This window comes from Chroicocephalus ridibundus, chromosome 12 (genome assembly GCF_963924245.1).
Source record: "Chroicocephalus ridibundus chromosome 12, bChrRid1.1, whole genome shotgun sequence".
Classification (NCBI taxonomy): domain Eukaryota; kingdom Metazoa; phylum Chordata; class Aves; order Charadriiformes; family Laridae; genus Chroicocephalus; species Chroicocephalus ridibundus.
Genome location: NC_086295.1, coordinates 2,468,597 through 2,483,668, shown reverse-complemented (window position 1 = coordinate 2,483,668; position 15,072 = coordinate 2,468,597). Strand labels below are relative to the sequence as shown.

Sequence of the window (15,072 nt, the reverse complement as noted above, 5' to 3'; positions counted from 1 at the left end):
AAAACTTGAATAGCCCGGATGACCTCGAAGCTGCCTTGCAGGAGACTTGCAGTGTAGCCAGAGTAGGTGAACACCCTGCAGCACATCTAGGTTTCAGAAACCCCTGATGAGGCTGTCGGGGGGGTTGCTAATTGTTTACCGGTCTCCGGTAGCATCAGGCTTTGATGGATAGGGCTCCTGGGTTTGCTTCTGCAATGAGGAAAGAGCGATGGAGGACGGTGGCCTCTTTTGGAAATGTGAAGCGAGTCTAAAGGGTCCAATTGAGCCAGTCCCAGGGAGGGCTGTTTCACAGAAGGCTGCAGCCCTCGCTGCCGCGGCTGTGCTGGAGGGGAGCCCGCTGCAGTGATTTATTCTTGGGCTCTGCTATTGCAGGAGCCCCAGTGCTGACCCACGGGCCGAGCAGCTTAGCCGAGGAGATGCAAGCGTATGCAAAAAGGTACTTTCAACGGAGGTCTGGTTTGAAACAAAGCAGCCAATTTCCTTTCACCACAGACAAGCCTTATCTTGGGAGATTACGTTTGTCTCGAATGGAGCCTCTGGTGTCATAACGGCGCTCTTCCTGGGCAGATAGAGGCTTGCGCAAAAATCCCAGAGCAGCAGCCTGGGCTCTGGTTGAGGCTGTGACTCATAAGCCCTGGCCTGTGTGGGAGCTGCTGGGACCAGGGAGTTTGGGCTTTTTTGGTTCTTATTTATTTAATTAGAGCTGGCACAGGAGCCTCAGGGCTGCTTGTCCTGCACGTTGCTGAGCAGGGTATCTCAGGTGCTTCTCGAGGCATCTTGGTGGTGCCTGCTGCTCTGGGCCCATGGCAAATGGGTCCATCTTGCTGTGCTGTCAGGGGAGAGGGCTGCCCGCCGCCTGGGATCCCTCTTGCTGGACTGACAGGCATAGCGATTTCTCCCAGTAGTCCTGAATGCATATTGTCCACAGGCAATATCTTCTCTAGGGGAGAGAGGGTTGTTTTCTCCAGCTCCTGGGAAACACTTTCCAGTGCAGCCTCCCAAATACAACTGCAGGAATTAACTGCTACAGTTGTGCCCCATGGATGGCAGATAGGCTGCTTGATTAGTCCATCATACCCAAGAGCAGACCATGTTTTATGGTCCTGGCACAAAGGTAGCTGAGATGTATTTGCCTTTTCTCCTCCTCCCATGAACCCGGTGGATGCTGCCTAGCTTGAGGTTAGCGATGGGCTGCAGATAGGTCTGCCTGGTTCGACCAGCGCGTCACCAAGCTGTGTGTGAAACCTCGTCCTGCCTCTGCAAGTGTGCTGCATAGCCAGGTTGCCGAAGAGTTTAGACTGGTGTATATATATACCTTTTTTTTTTTTCTTAGCTGATTCATATTGCTCTGTGATGTTAAATGTTCTTTTTGAAGCTAGGGCAGGAAGAGGCTGGAGATAAGATGACAATAAAAGGCTGGAGTAAACCCTGTAAGCAGAGATAATGCACTTCAGAGAATACGGGTGAACTGGCAGACTGGAAAGTTCAAGGAAATCTAAACTTCTTGCCAGTCAGGATGCTTATTTTTCTCACCAACCACTCTGCACAGCCAGCTTAGCTTGTGGTGTACCTGAAACAGCTTCTAGTTTAACTTGGACCACCTGTTAGATACGAGTTCATTATGTTCAGAACTGTATGACATCATGTATATTACTTCACTGGACTTTTATTTTTTAAATCTTAGTCCATTTAAAGGATTTTGCTTTTATCCCTGGGATAAACCACGAAGTCTCCCATGTACCCTCCTTAGCTTTTCCTCCCCTGCATTCTTGTTCCATGAATCCATCTTGTGATGTCTGACACCTCTACAAAGAGGAGAAATTCATCATGGTGCATTTAGTCTTGATTTTCTACCCTCCCACCCCAGCTTGTTGGGAAGTCAGCGTTGTATCGTTGGGGATTTGTTAACCCAATGGAGAGAGGTCTCCTGCCTGTCTGTGTTGCAGGTTTCTTTCTCTAACTGCCCGAGTTCGGGAGGTGTTGAAGGCAGAGGGATGACGGGGAGATACCAGGAGCTATAGGAACTGTTGGCAGGGTCGTGCTGGCTCCAGGGGGTTTAAGACACTTCCAGGCCAAAATCCTGTCTTGAAGGATGGTTTTGAAAATCGTGAAGCGTTACACCCGATAGGAGCTTGAGAGACGGCTCGGGCTATCTACCTTCCTGCTCAGTTTGGACCCAAACTGAGAACCAGGTGGGCTCTCCTTTCCGACTGTGCCAATTTCTTTGCTTGGCTTGAAGTGCCTTCAGGGATACTGCGTTGGTAGGCACCCCGTCTTTATTGGAGTGTAATTTAACCGTAAATGGTGTTTGCTGAGTTTGGACATCAGCAGTACGATGTAGGTACCGTATACTATGCTACACAGTGATTTACTTCGGCACTCCCAAGCTGATTGTCAGTGACCCGCACTGTTCCCATACAGAAGTTGTGCAAAACTTGATGGCCGTGTTGTGCTGCTGCCGCTTTTTAATTGCAGAGCAGAAGAAATGAAGCGGTATGAAAGGTCAGCCCAGATTTCTTAGCAAGGAGCTGTTTGGAGGAAGTTGAAGAATTTTGGCCCAATGCACGCTGAAATTCCTGCCTGGTTGTGTGGGAGCCCTTGGATCGGGGGAGGCAGCTCCGCTCGCAAATCCGTTGAGCTTCGCCTTGGCTTTTATTTATAAGGACACAGCAAACTGTGTTGTGTCTGCCCAGACTGGTGGTGGCTTGCAAGAGCGGGGATCAGAAGAGCCCCTCGTCTCTCCCGGGCCTCCTCCCAGGAAGGTTCATGGAGAAGGGGCTGCAGCCTGGGCAGAGCCCGGAGGACCCGAGACCCCCAGAGGCTTTGAGCTCTGCTGGGCTGGACCCTGGACCTGCGCTGTCTCCCAGCTGTGCCCATACATCTGGCTCTGGAATGTGCCATGTTTTAATGACTTGCTTTCGTCACGATTGCTGCCAAAGTCACGGATTCCTTCTATATGTTTTAAAAGCAAACAATCCATGACTGGGTGCTTTATTCTCTACATCCCAGCACGCATGCAGCCAGGTGGACAGTTAACCAAATTAACTGAGAGCTGTTAAATTATACTTGGAGGAAATGAGAAAGATCGGGAGCCGTGCTGAGCTCTGACTGGCAAAGTCTTGGTGAAATCCTCTCATGGTGATGTCATCCTTGGCTGGTAGAGGGACGAACGTGGTCTTTTAATGGAATCCTTTCTTTTCCCTGTGGTCAAGGTCATAGTTTCTATGCTGTTAGACTGCATGTTGATAGAGGAGGAGGTACCAGGCAGGGCCATCGTTATTAAAAGTATTACAGCTCTTGACTTCAAGCCTGTTCTTTCTCTGTCCCGGGAGTGGATGCCCAGGGAGGCCTGACAGGCTGTATCCTCAGCTCTGGGACAGTCTGGCAGCAGGTAGGGGCTGGGCCGGGCTCTCCTCCAGCCCTGCTAGAGCTTTGTCTGCAGAGATGGTCAGTCACTGGGGAAGAAAAGAGGGACAGGTTTTTCTCTGAAGCTGGACCTTCTCCCCTCTGCACAGCAAGAAGTAACGGATAGATGGGGTGTTTTAGCCATGTGGGGAGAGGTCATGGCAACAATCCTGTGTCATCTTCTCCTTCGTACGTGCGTATTGTCTGTTGTTCGAGTCTTCCTTTGCAAAGCAACCGGTTGATGTTCTTCATATATTGGTGTAAGAGTGCTCCCTCAGCAAAGGTGGCGTCGGGGTGAGCTGCTCTTGAGGGAGGCTGTCTGTGTGGACAGGAGCATCGGAGGATGACCCAGATGGGTGCAGAGTGGAGTGGACTTGAAAGGTTTACTTGCAGAGCAGTGCCATGCTGGAGCTCACCGTGAGGCACTGAGTCCTTCACCCTGGGCACAGGGGCCGGCCATGTCCTTCCAGGTCGGGCATGTGCTTATTGTCTAAAATTTGCCGCAGTAGCCTGGGATGCTCCAAGGAGACTTTTTTTTAGCCTCTTCAAGTCTAGCTGGCATTAAAAACTGAGTTAGTTTTTTCCCATTGGGAAAAGTAAATCTCTGAGACTTGTGGGGCACAAATAAAACTGGATCTGCCCGTTGGGTCCTCTATTGCCGTTCTTTACTTGGATTATAAATTGGTTTTGGCTTCCAGCTGTTGCCATGACATAGAAAAATAAGAGGAGGCTGGTTGTCTATTAGTCACCATTTTGAAGTAATAGCTCAAAAAGACTTTCCCTCAGAGATCTCATTTTATAGCCTATTGTTTTCATTCATTTACTACTACATATAATGCAAAATAGATGCCCCGAATTCTACTAGCTAACGGATTTTACATGCAAGATGCTGTTTTAGAAATGTGCTGAAATTCATAAAGAAAAACTTTAAAGAATAATGTGGTAAAGAGGTAGGTTAGGTTTTGCAGAGTTAAAAAAAAAAAAATATAATTCTCTGCCTGTGTGAGAACTGCCGGCTGCCTGCAGAGGCTGCTGCTTCTTGCTGTCTCGAGTAACCGCTGTCAGATTGAACCCCTCAAGTCATGCTTTTTCTTAGCAATTTCAGAGTTAGGATGCAAGCACACCAGTTAGTATTAACAAGCAGGAACTCCCTCATTTTTCTATTTATAGAAAAGCACATTTTTCTGTATGTTTTGGGATTACTAGAGTCTTTGCTGGTATAGTTTTTGTTTTGCTAAAATTAGTTGCAAACCCCTGTTAGTTCAAGGGAGGAGAATTAAGGCAATGCACCGAGGGACTTTGAAAATCAGCCCCAAGAACAACGTGGGGTTTTTCCCTGCTCAAAGCCATCATCATGTAGGTGGCTAGATTTATTTAGCTGTCTGGATTTGAGTGGCTTCCAGTTAAATTCCTCTACAATACCAAGTCTTTCCGGAGCATCTGCTCATCGCTCACCTAGCTACATGAAGCTGCTTGTGGGCAGTTTGGCTTCTTCGCTCCTGCACGTCAGGCAGCACGGCACAAGCACACGGTATTTCACAGCTGGGGCTGTGGAAGCCTCCCTGTCTGTTGGTGCCCTTGTGCCTCCATGAGCCCAGAGGCTGAAGCTCATTTTCCAGTTTTCTTCTTTCAGCCGCTTTCTTCCTTACCCCTCTTTTCAAGTAATGCCTTATTTTACTGGGAGGAACACAGCCCTTTGGAAGAACCTGTTATGAACAGCCGCTAATCCTGCCAGCGACTTATTACGATGCTGGTATTTTCCCAGAACACCTGACTCCCAGAAAACATTCCCAGAAGCTTCCTAGAAGCATTTAACAGTCAGAGACAATTGACACCTCAAGGTAAATACTCTGAGACTCTGAAATCCTGAATATAGGTACCATGTCTTATCTCTGAAGCATTAGGAAGTTTTAAGGGCATCTTTACGGCCACCATCGTGCTGGGCTTCTGCTGGTGTTTGCAAGGGGATTAAAGCAGCTGGGGAGGGTCACAGTCCTCGGGGTTGGGGCACCCGCTCCTCTCCACTTCTATGGCCTCAGGCTGCCCCCGGGCTGGGAGCCTTGTCCCTCTTTGTGGGCTGCCCAAGGCTGTCCACGTTGTGGTGGCAGGAGAGCCCACTTAGCCCCTCCCTGAGGGTGTGCTAGTTCAAGTTTGGGCTAAAAGACAAATATTTAAGTTTTGTCTCTAAGGGGTTACTTTACGTTTCTCCCAGCAACCTAGAAAGTGCAAAGGCCGTCTCAGCCAAGTGCAGGATATCTCCTAATGCACAGTGAGAGCCTAGTGTGGGCGAAGTCCTTATCTGTAAGTGACTAAAGCCTCATCCCGAGGAATTCCAGCCATCCCTTCTGTGCTGGCTGTGTTTTGCTCTGCTGTGACACCTCTGGGTACCTGCACCCACCCTGGGTACGACTGGCTTCAGTAAGTGACGCTTGGTGGCGGTTGGGCCAACACAGAAAGGGCTGATTCTCAATTCAGAGGAGCCCCCACTTGCTGGGGTTTAACCTTGTTTTTGAGTGTGTAGAGGTTGGTGTGTCAGCACCCCCTGAACGCTGCACCCGTAGCTGTGTGGCACTTGCTGTTTGCAGTGCCAGGCAGGCACGTTTTTAATGGGATTCTCCCCAGATGCCGTGTCCTGCCCAGACCCCTCCGTGCCTTTCTCCTCCTTAGCATCAGCTGGCTGAACCTGCTGCGTATCAGGCTCTTGCTGCTCCCCTGTTGGTGGTCACTTCTAAAATTTGGCTACCCAAATCTTCAATGCAGCACCATCCAGACATGCCGAGCCACAAGCGATGGCCCTGCTCTGTCCTGGCTTGCGCCAAGTGGGGAATTTGGTCCCCCGAGGACTTTTGGCAGGAGGCATGTATGGCGCTGGCTGGGGAGGGACAACTCGCACAGGAGGATGCTCTGAAGGTAAAGTGGGGCTGTGTGTGAAATTAGTGAATGAGCCAAATCCTTCTCAGAAGTGGTGTTTAAAGAAAAAATCCTTCGTGGAAAATGCTTTATCAGCCATTCACGAAAGCCAAGCTGCTTAGGGAACAGGCACAGTTTAGAAAATAATATTGTAAAGTGTTGGGTTGCTGCTGCTGTTAGATATGACACTGAGCAGGTTTCACGCTGGCTGGTAGTTCTGAATCCTCAGTTTCCAGGAGAGGGTTTTCTTTGATCTCCCTCAATAAAACTCTTGATTTTTGAGGAAAAAAAAAATAAATTGAGAACGGGTTGGTGCAAAACTCAGTCCCTTCCCTTTCCTCGAGTCTCGGCACTCGCCTCCCTCCCCAGCCCTGCAGAGATGTTTGAATAATTACAGCTTTGCAGTTTTGTCCTCTCCTCCGGCTGTCTCGGGCTTGGGTCCACGCAGGGCTCTGGCTCTCTGGTGCATGACACCAGGGGCTGGCTGTCACCTCCTGCAGCAGCTGCCCCCGAGACTCTGCCTTGCCCCAGCCTTTCTGGAGGAAGATAAGAGCTAACCTGGCTACTGGGGCAGGCAGCTCTGGTTTCTCTCTGGGAGGCGTGGGGCACCCTGAAGGGTTTCTGAGCATGGGTGTGATGAGTTGCAACAGACTCTGCAGATGGTGTAAGGGGATGGGTGGTTGTTTCTGAAATTTGGCTATCAAAATGTTGGGATACAAGTATATGGGAACATCCCATTCAGAACCCTGTAACCCTGCATGAATAATTTGGAAAAAACCCTTCATTTTTAGGAGTGAGGTCTTGACACACATACAGATGAAAAACAGGCAGGAGGTGCTGGGAGCAAGAGAGGGAAACGGGGCAAAGTGGGTGGTTTTGCTACACACCCATCTTTCAAACATTGACTTTTGTGCCTTTTTTGCGGGGGCTTTGTTTGGTCTCAAGGACTTGAGTATTTTATAAAAAGTGACTGGATAAAAAGCCATGCCTCCTTGGAGGGGAAGTGCCTTTTTTTACTGCCTAGAAGGGTTGAAATAGTTCTTGTGTGATTGGAAATAAAAGGCAGGCACATACTTACCAGCAGCTAAATGTGAGAGATTTTAATAAAGGATTCTGATGTATGGGCTAGGAAGAAATAAATCTGCTGTAAGACAGCAGAAGCTCAGCGGGGGACAGTCAGGCTGTTAATGAGTAAAGCCATTTCTTCAATGAGAATAAATGATTACAGGCGAAGGGTGCAAAGGGGGGAGATCACTGACCTAGAGAAATTCAAAGCCAGTCAGAAGCTCTCTGGTTTTCCAAGGCTTTTTCACCTTCCACATCCTTGTTTGCGAGGTGCGCGAAGAGGCTTGATCGCTTTATTAGCTTTAGTTTCTGCTACTGCTGGGAAGAGCGGATGCGGTGCCAGCGCTGCCGAGCGTTTCCAAGCCTGAGGAGCGCTCACTGTGCCCACGGGAGCTGGGCAGCCGCTTCCCTCAGCGCTGGTGTCCGCGGGGGCTGCGGACGGAGGTGACCTGTGCTCCCAGGGAGCTGCTTTTCCCTGGGGCTGGAGACCAATAGCCCCATCCAGGCGCTGGCCCCTGCCACCTCTTCCAGGTGGGCTGCAGTGTTGGACTAAGGCAGTGCCTGGGGATGGATGGGCTTGGGAGGAAGCAAAAACATCAGGGAAAAGTTAAAAAAAAGCGAAACACCACTTTCCACAGTGGTCCTGAAATGGTCCATCTGGATTTTCTCTGCTTTCCCTGCTTATGTCTAGGTTTTGCGGATATCTGGAGCTGCTGTGCAGTGGCCCAAACTGGGGTGCACTATGCCCCAAAATGCCACAGGTGCCCGCTCTGCCTGTGCTGAAGCCCTTTGGGCTGGCCACCGCTCCCGGCCATGCTGCACGTATCCAGGCGGCCTCGTGTGCCCCTAAGGAGTGGGATTTATTGCCCGTGTGCCGTGCCGTTGAGCAGCACCTGCTCACCCGGTCCATCCGCTCCTTCCAGGAATTCCCAAGCAGGAATAGGGCAGCGCTGGTAATGCTATATCCACACGCACGCTCCACGGGGATATTTAGCAGCGGTTAGGAAGAGATGAACTGCTTTGTTTTCACGTGGTGCTATTTTAATAAGTCAACGCCAAAGGTAATAAATCTGTCCTACAGAAAATTAGAGAGTGGTTTACTATATAAACTACTCCTGCGCACTCCGGGGATGGGAGTAGAGCCGTGCACTGCTCCTGGCCAACATAGCCTGCCTGTACCTTGCTGTCAGAGGAGCAAAAAAGGACCTCTCTTGCTTTTTATCAAAATGTAGTCGCCAATATTACAACAATGTGAAGATTCATTTTGCTTATTGAATGCTACTGTATGGCTTTGTGGCACCTTGGGGGATTATCAGTGAGGCTTCACCGAAAATTCCTCACCAAAGGAACACGGGATGTGGCTGGGTCCAGCTTGCTGTCTTGTTTCCACATGTGCCTCCCAGAGCTGGAAAACTGAAATCAGTCTCTCAAGGGAGGGAATAGAGGAGGAATGTGCAAGTTTGCCATTGCGTGCTGCTTGTGTGGGAGGACAGATGGATGGACAGACAGAGAAAGTGCTGCTCCAAAAGCAGCCGAGCTTCTCTTCCCTCTCTCTGTCTTGGTTTTACTCTTCAAATCTGTGCACTGCCACACTGGGCAGTAATCAGAATTATATTTTCCTGGGATTTTGGTGCTGGATACAGCTGTCCACCAACCAGCCATGCAAAGGGACGGAGTGGGTGGGAGATGGAGGAAATGCCCTCGTCTCCATCTTTGTCTCCTGACTCCGGGACTTGCTCCATCCTTCCAGGCACTGGGGCAGCCACAAGTGATCGTTACTAAGGAAACGTGCTTCAAAACCACTGACAGCAATGTCAGCTAGATGCAGGGATGTTACTATTTTCAAAGAAAGTTGGTTGCTAATTAAAATACTCCAGTCAGAATTTCCTGGCTGAAAACTCGTTTCGTGAAATCCCAGGCGATGGTGGGGGGTTGAGTTGTACCTGGCACACTTTCAGAGGTGGTGAGAGCGAGGGATCTGCCAGGAGACAAGTGCGTGCATCAAATGTGCTGCTTCACCTCCTTCCTCCGTGAAGAAGGGAAAAAAATTGCCTAGAAGGCCGGGAGCATAGAGGTTTTTATTCATCTGCCTGATAATAGGAGCTAAATAAAGGCTTTGGAAAAAAACCCAACCATTTCTCTTGCAATATTGGTTGGGCAGAACTGTACTGGAACTAAACATGGAATGAAAAGTCTGGCTTTTCTGCCAGCTCTATTTTTAGAGCTACTGCTCCGTCTTTGTATCTCTCTGAGTTTTCTCAGCATATGCACTTGAAGCAGGCAATTTGCCTTTATTTATTCCGGCAGGCTGTGATATTCTGCAAGATAAGGATTGTGCATGGAGGGGCAGGGGACTCACCGAATGTGACAAAAATTCCTCTGAATACCAGGATGCAGGTCCTGTTCCAGCATCGGGTTCGCTGCGGTCACAGACTCCTGACTGGTTTCTGTGCTCCATGTAGGAATGACCCTAACCCTACGTGCTGGAGGGGAGGGGGTATGCAATATTGGCTGGTTGCTTTGTGTCCCAAAATTGCGGTCATGACGGGAATAAAACTCAGCAGCAGCCTAACAGCGCGCAGCAGTGCCAGCGATGGGTTGTGTTTGGCTTTGAAAGCGGGATAGGGATATCCGAACTGGGCTTCAGCTGCAATACTGCAGCGGATCCAGCAATATCCAGCAAGAACCCAGAGGTTCTTGTTCTATCCTGTGAAAAGCAGCAATAAAGGATAAAAAGTCAGCGTGTTAGCCCTGGTCTTGGATATTTAACTCTGCCAGTGGGGGTGGGACTGGCCTTTCTGAGAGCTCCCAGTAAGCATGGGAGTTCTCCCCAGTGCCCAGTGTGGGTACGTGTGTCGACATGCACAAACCCGCATCTTCCATGACCTAAAATGTGCTGAAACCAGCTACATCGTCATCTTTCAGCTAGAGAGGGCTCTGTCAGGTCAGGAGCCTGTGTGCTGCCCGACCCCGCCACCCCCCTGTCCCAGGGCTTGCAACCAGCAGCTCTAGTCCTTTTTTTGGCTGTTATTTTCATTTTATAAAGCTCTGAGCCCTAGGCTTGGTTTTGCATCAAGCTTCAGTGTTTGTGCAAAAACCGACTCTCGCCATGCACCAATTTTACTGGATCGTAACCCACATCTCCAGAGGCAGGGGACTTCTGAGAGCTAGAAACGCGTGAGGAGTTTAGACTCGAGGCCATTTACTTAGGAACATTTCTTTCCAGCTCAAACTGGACAGTGAGGAGGATCACCCAGGAGCTCCGTGGGATTTACTGACTGTAAACTCGTAGCTGGCTCTGCAAAAAGATAAACGCAGAAGATAGGGATATGCCTTGGATTTCTAATTTTATTTTTGTTGTTGCTGTTCATTCAGACTCTCCCAGTGCCTGAGACCAGAACACATGCAGGTAACGCTGGAGTCGCAGTGCATTTTGTCCAGCTGAAGGCTGTGCCAATTCCAGCAGGAGCATTAATTTATTCCCTGTAGAATAAAGCCGGAGGAGGATTTACAGTGGAGGGAAGGTGTAACTTCACTGGCTGGTACTCAGCCCTGTTCCCATGCCAAGCAGCAGATGTTAAGCTGTGAGAACTGGTCCTGCAGAGAAAGCAGCTGCCCGGAGCTGAAGCCTCTTGTGCTTCACTAACAAATAACAGCTCCGCTGAGAGGGTAAGCGGGCAGAAAATGCTGCTCCTCCAAAAAAGCCGAGTCTCGTCTGCCTTGACAACACGTAGGTTGCAAAGGGGAATTAAGGCAGCATTTAGGTCTGTTTTTCCTCAGGTTTTAGCAACTTGAAAATTATGTCAGTTCACCCCTTGATTGGGTGCACAAATCTTTTGGCAGCAGGGAACTGTGGTAGGTGACTGCTTTGATTTCTTAATTCTGGATGGCACCAGTCCTTACCAGTGCAAACCCTGAGAGTGGTGACAAATCCCATCCTCCTGCCCCTTCACAGCTGGAGAATGGCCTCTGACCTGCTGTACTTCAGGATCACGCAGATTTCCCAGCTGGATCTAGTTCACTCCTCCCCGAGCATCCCTCTCCAAACCCCCTTAGCCTACACTTAGGTGTAAGTCCGGGTGCCACCAGCCTGTGGTGGGAACTAGCGCGATTCCCAATGCGTGGAGGAGAGGCTGCCCCGCAGCCAGAGGAGCGTCCGGCAGGAGCCTGAGGAGCGTCCGGCAGGAGCCTGAGGAAGTCTTTGTCTGTGTGTCCTGCTGAGGAGGAGCCTGAGCTGGTGCCACGCCGCAGGGCTGCACCCGTCCTCTTGCTCCAGACCCACACAGCAGCGCTCAGCCCCTTCGTCTGGCTGAGCATAGCAAGACGTGGGCTTTATGGATGTCTTGGTGATTTTAAATGCCTCTTCCTTGCCTTTTTTTGCCCTTAAAAAGTCTCCTTTTGATTGTCAGGGCTATTTTGTTATTAATACTCGCCCTCTGGCTCGCCGAGGTGTGTGGCTGGGGCAGGGCCGAGGTGCAGGCTGCTGTTCTGGCCCTCCCGCAGTTGGTTATTGCTGGGGCGGGCGGGCTGAGACGGGCACGGAACCCCGCTTTTCCTCCCCTGGCAGAAGTGTCCCTCTGGGAACCTGTTAGTCTTTGGGGGCTGTATGCCTGTACAGCACCAGCTTTGTATGAGGAGGCACTCCTGAGCTATAAATCTCTGCTTTTCAAGCACTAAACTCCCTTTTGGGTTGTTTTTGACGTTAGGAATTTTCTCTGATAAGAGAACTTTATTTGCCTTTAAATATCACTTTGTGACAGGATGATGGAGTGGGGATTCTTGGAGCGAGCCCGTGCCAGCCGGGGAAGGGAAATTCTGCTGGGGCTTTTGTTTCTCTGTAGCACTGACATTTTAGCTCTTTTAAAAAGTGCGTTTATTTTATTCTTGGCAAGGGTGCATGTGCACACGTCGGCGTGCAGACAAATGGGAGCAGCCCAGTGTGAGAGCTGTGCTGAAGCCAAGTGGGTCTTCTGCTCTCCCCTCCCGGAGCCACCTGGGGAAGAGGAGCTGTGCTGGGGATTTTCTGCAACCAACTTAAAAATACAGGTTGCGTGGGTGAAGCAGGGCTGCCATGTAGAGAGCCTTTAAAAACGAGAAACAACAAACAAGGATTTTGTGATATTGTGTGCAAGGTGCAGTTGGATGTTCCCAGGCTGGCCTATGTATAAAGTCCGGGGTGTCACCCGTTACCCCAAGAACAGCCCAAAAAACCAAGTCCCCCAGAACAGGTTCGTAGCACTTAGCAGCTTTTCAGGATGACCTTGCAGAGCTTGGTGGTGGGGGCCAAGCCTTTGCCTTGCCAAGCCAGGATAAGATTCCCTCGGCAGGGCTTTGGTAGGGCAGCGGCACTGGTTTATAGTGGTGCCTGCTCGGGCCGAGGCTAAGTCGAAGGTGTTGCCCAGCACAACCTCCCGAGTACAGCCCAGAGCCACAAAGTCTGTGTTTTGTTTGCGTTTGGACCGGTAAGAGCTGAGCTCCCTAATCTGTCTCTCTCCAGCAGCCGCGTTTTATCACGATCCTTTTAGATACGGAGGATTTTGCTCCGCAAGCTGCTTTGTGAGCAGCAGGATCTGCAAAGCGCCAGCTCGTTTATTCGGCTTGAATACCACTAAGCTCTCCCTGGTTTTTATGATGCCTTGAGGAGCCAACTAACTCTGTGTTCCTTTCTTTCAGCTCTTCCACGTGGCATATGTCCTCATCAAATTTGCCAATTCCCCGCGTCCTGACCTCTGGGTGCTTGAGCGATCTACCGACTTTGGCCTTACCTACGAGCCCTGGCAGTACTTTGCCTGTAAGTATTCCAGTGTTACAAGAGAGCTGCAGCTTAGTGCCAGGCAGCGAGGCCACAGTGAAGACGGCTCTTTGTGCAAGTCCTGGGCTGGGTTTGGAGTTGTTTCTGTGTCATTGCTGTGATGTGGTACGTGTCCTCTGTTTCTTCTGCCCAACAATGCTGCAGGAGCTGAAGCTCGGATCAGAGCTGGGTGACATTGTGGTGCTCCTCAGAGCAGGAGAACTTGCATGCTCTCTGGGACTACCTGTATTTTTTGAAGTATTATCATTGGTGCCCACACGAATCTCTGTGGATGCCAAAGTTGGCACCAGCGTCAATGGTTGGGCATCGCTGATCTAGGTCTGGAACAAGAGATCTCTTATGGTCTCCTCCCTGCCCTCCTCTCTCTGTCTGTCTGCCCTGGACCGTATGCGGACTGGCACATTTCAGCTCCTCTAGAAGCAAACCAGCAGCTCGCTTCCAAGTGGCTGCTGTAACAGAAAAGTCCGGAGGTAGAAAACAGTCTCCTTGCACTTACCAGTATTGGAGATCGGATACAGCCTGTGTGGGGGCTGTCCCGCTGCTGTGCAAGGTGGGATCAGAAACAGCTGGAAAGGGTGACTGCAGAGAGCCAGGCTGTGCATTTGACTTCCCCATTCTCTGATGAAAGCCTGATCCCTTCAGAAACAGCTGGTTCTACAACACTCTTCTCCCAAAGGCTCTATGGGGTAGCCAGATGCTGAGAAACCTGTTAACCACCAGCCTCTCCCAGAAGCAGCAGCAGTAATTGGGAGAAGATGTGAGTTAAGATCTACAGCCAGAGCTTAAAACCTGGCAAGGAAGGACCTGGGAGCACTTAGAGGCCTCAGCCCTGGTCTGCCTCTAAAGGCTCGTATTTCTGGCTCCCCCGTCAGCCTGTGCTTTACCTTTCGTGCAAGAAGGAGCTGCAGATATTTTACCCACTCTGTTGCCTTAGTGTGGTAGCTCCTCTCCAGTGTGGATGTTTTCCCCTCTGCTCTGTGCTGGTGGGGAATTACTGCTGTCAAAGTGCCTGCTTTGCCTTTTTTTTATATCTTCTCTGAGAATTTCCCTTCCAGCTCTGTAGCGTCTTATGGGGCCCATTGCGGTCACTTTATTGCCCCGTCTGGGGCTGAGCGGGAAGCTCTTGCCCCAATTGCTTGTTCCTGCCTGTAGTGCCAACACTGCAACGCCTGGAGTCCTCTTCCCACCCGCAACATCAGCCCTGTTACCACCCCCCCTTCAGAAGTGACATGCAGTGACACAGCCCAGTGGAAAATTCCCATGGAAATAAAGAGGTGGCTGCTCCAAAACCTGCCAGATTTGCTAGCACAAGAAGTCCTTTGCGGAGGTTTATTTTTGGCATGGGGAATTCTGTAGGTGGTCTAATAAAAACACTGGTCAGTTCAGTAAGAGGGTTAAAAGCAGACAGCAGAAATGTAAGCGTTCTCCAGGGACGCCAGCAAGCCTTGCCCTGGGTGACACCGTCCCCGTGCTGCCCCTGGAGCCCCGCTCGTTGTGGGAGGTGTCCGGTTCCCCAGGCTGCCCCGAGCCCTCCAGCCAGGCTGCCGGAATGCTTTTGGGCTTAGCTCTGCAGGAGGAGGGAAGAAATGACTGTCGTGGAAAGCATCTCTCAGTGCGGCTGATGGGCTCTCTGGGGGAGAAGGGGCTGGAGGGACCGTGGCAATGCGAATCCTCCCTGCACCGCGGTGGGGAGGCACCGCGCTTTCCTCAGCCACCAAAGGAGAAGCGGGAGCGCTGGGGAGAGATTTATGCTGGTGTTTATCCACACGAAGGGTTCCCCACACAGCGTTACAAATGGGGACAGGACATGAAAGATGCCCGGTCCCAGCTGTCCGTCCATCCCCGTGGAGCCTTGCCTGCCCCAGCTCAGCGTCTGCGCA

At 50.7% G+C, this 15,072-nt stretch overlaps 1 protein-coding gene across 3 annotated transcripts in view; it reads left to right on the top strand.

The window, feature by feature from the left end:
- LAMA5 (laminin subunit alpha 5) overlaps positions 1 to 15,072 on the top strand; it is a 93,110-nt gene that overhangs the window by 27,544 nt on the left and 50,494 nt on the right. For all 3 annotated transcript variants that reach the window (XM_063350013.1, XM_063350012.1, XM_063350011.1), the window contains exon 3: positions 13,054 to 13,171. In XM_063350013.1, the coding sequence (XP_063206083.1) occupies positions 13,054 to 13,171 (118 nt within the window). The remainder of the gene's footprint in view (positions 1 to 13,053; positions 13,172 to 15,072) is intronic.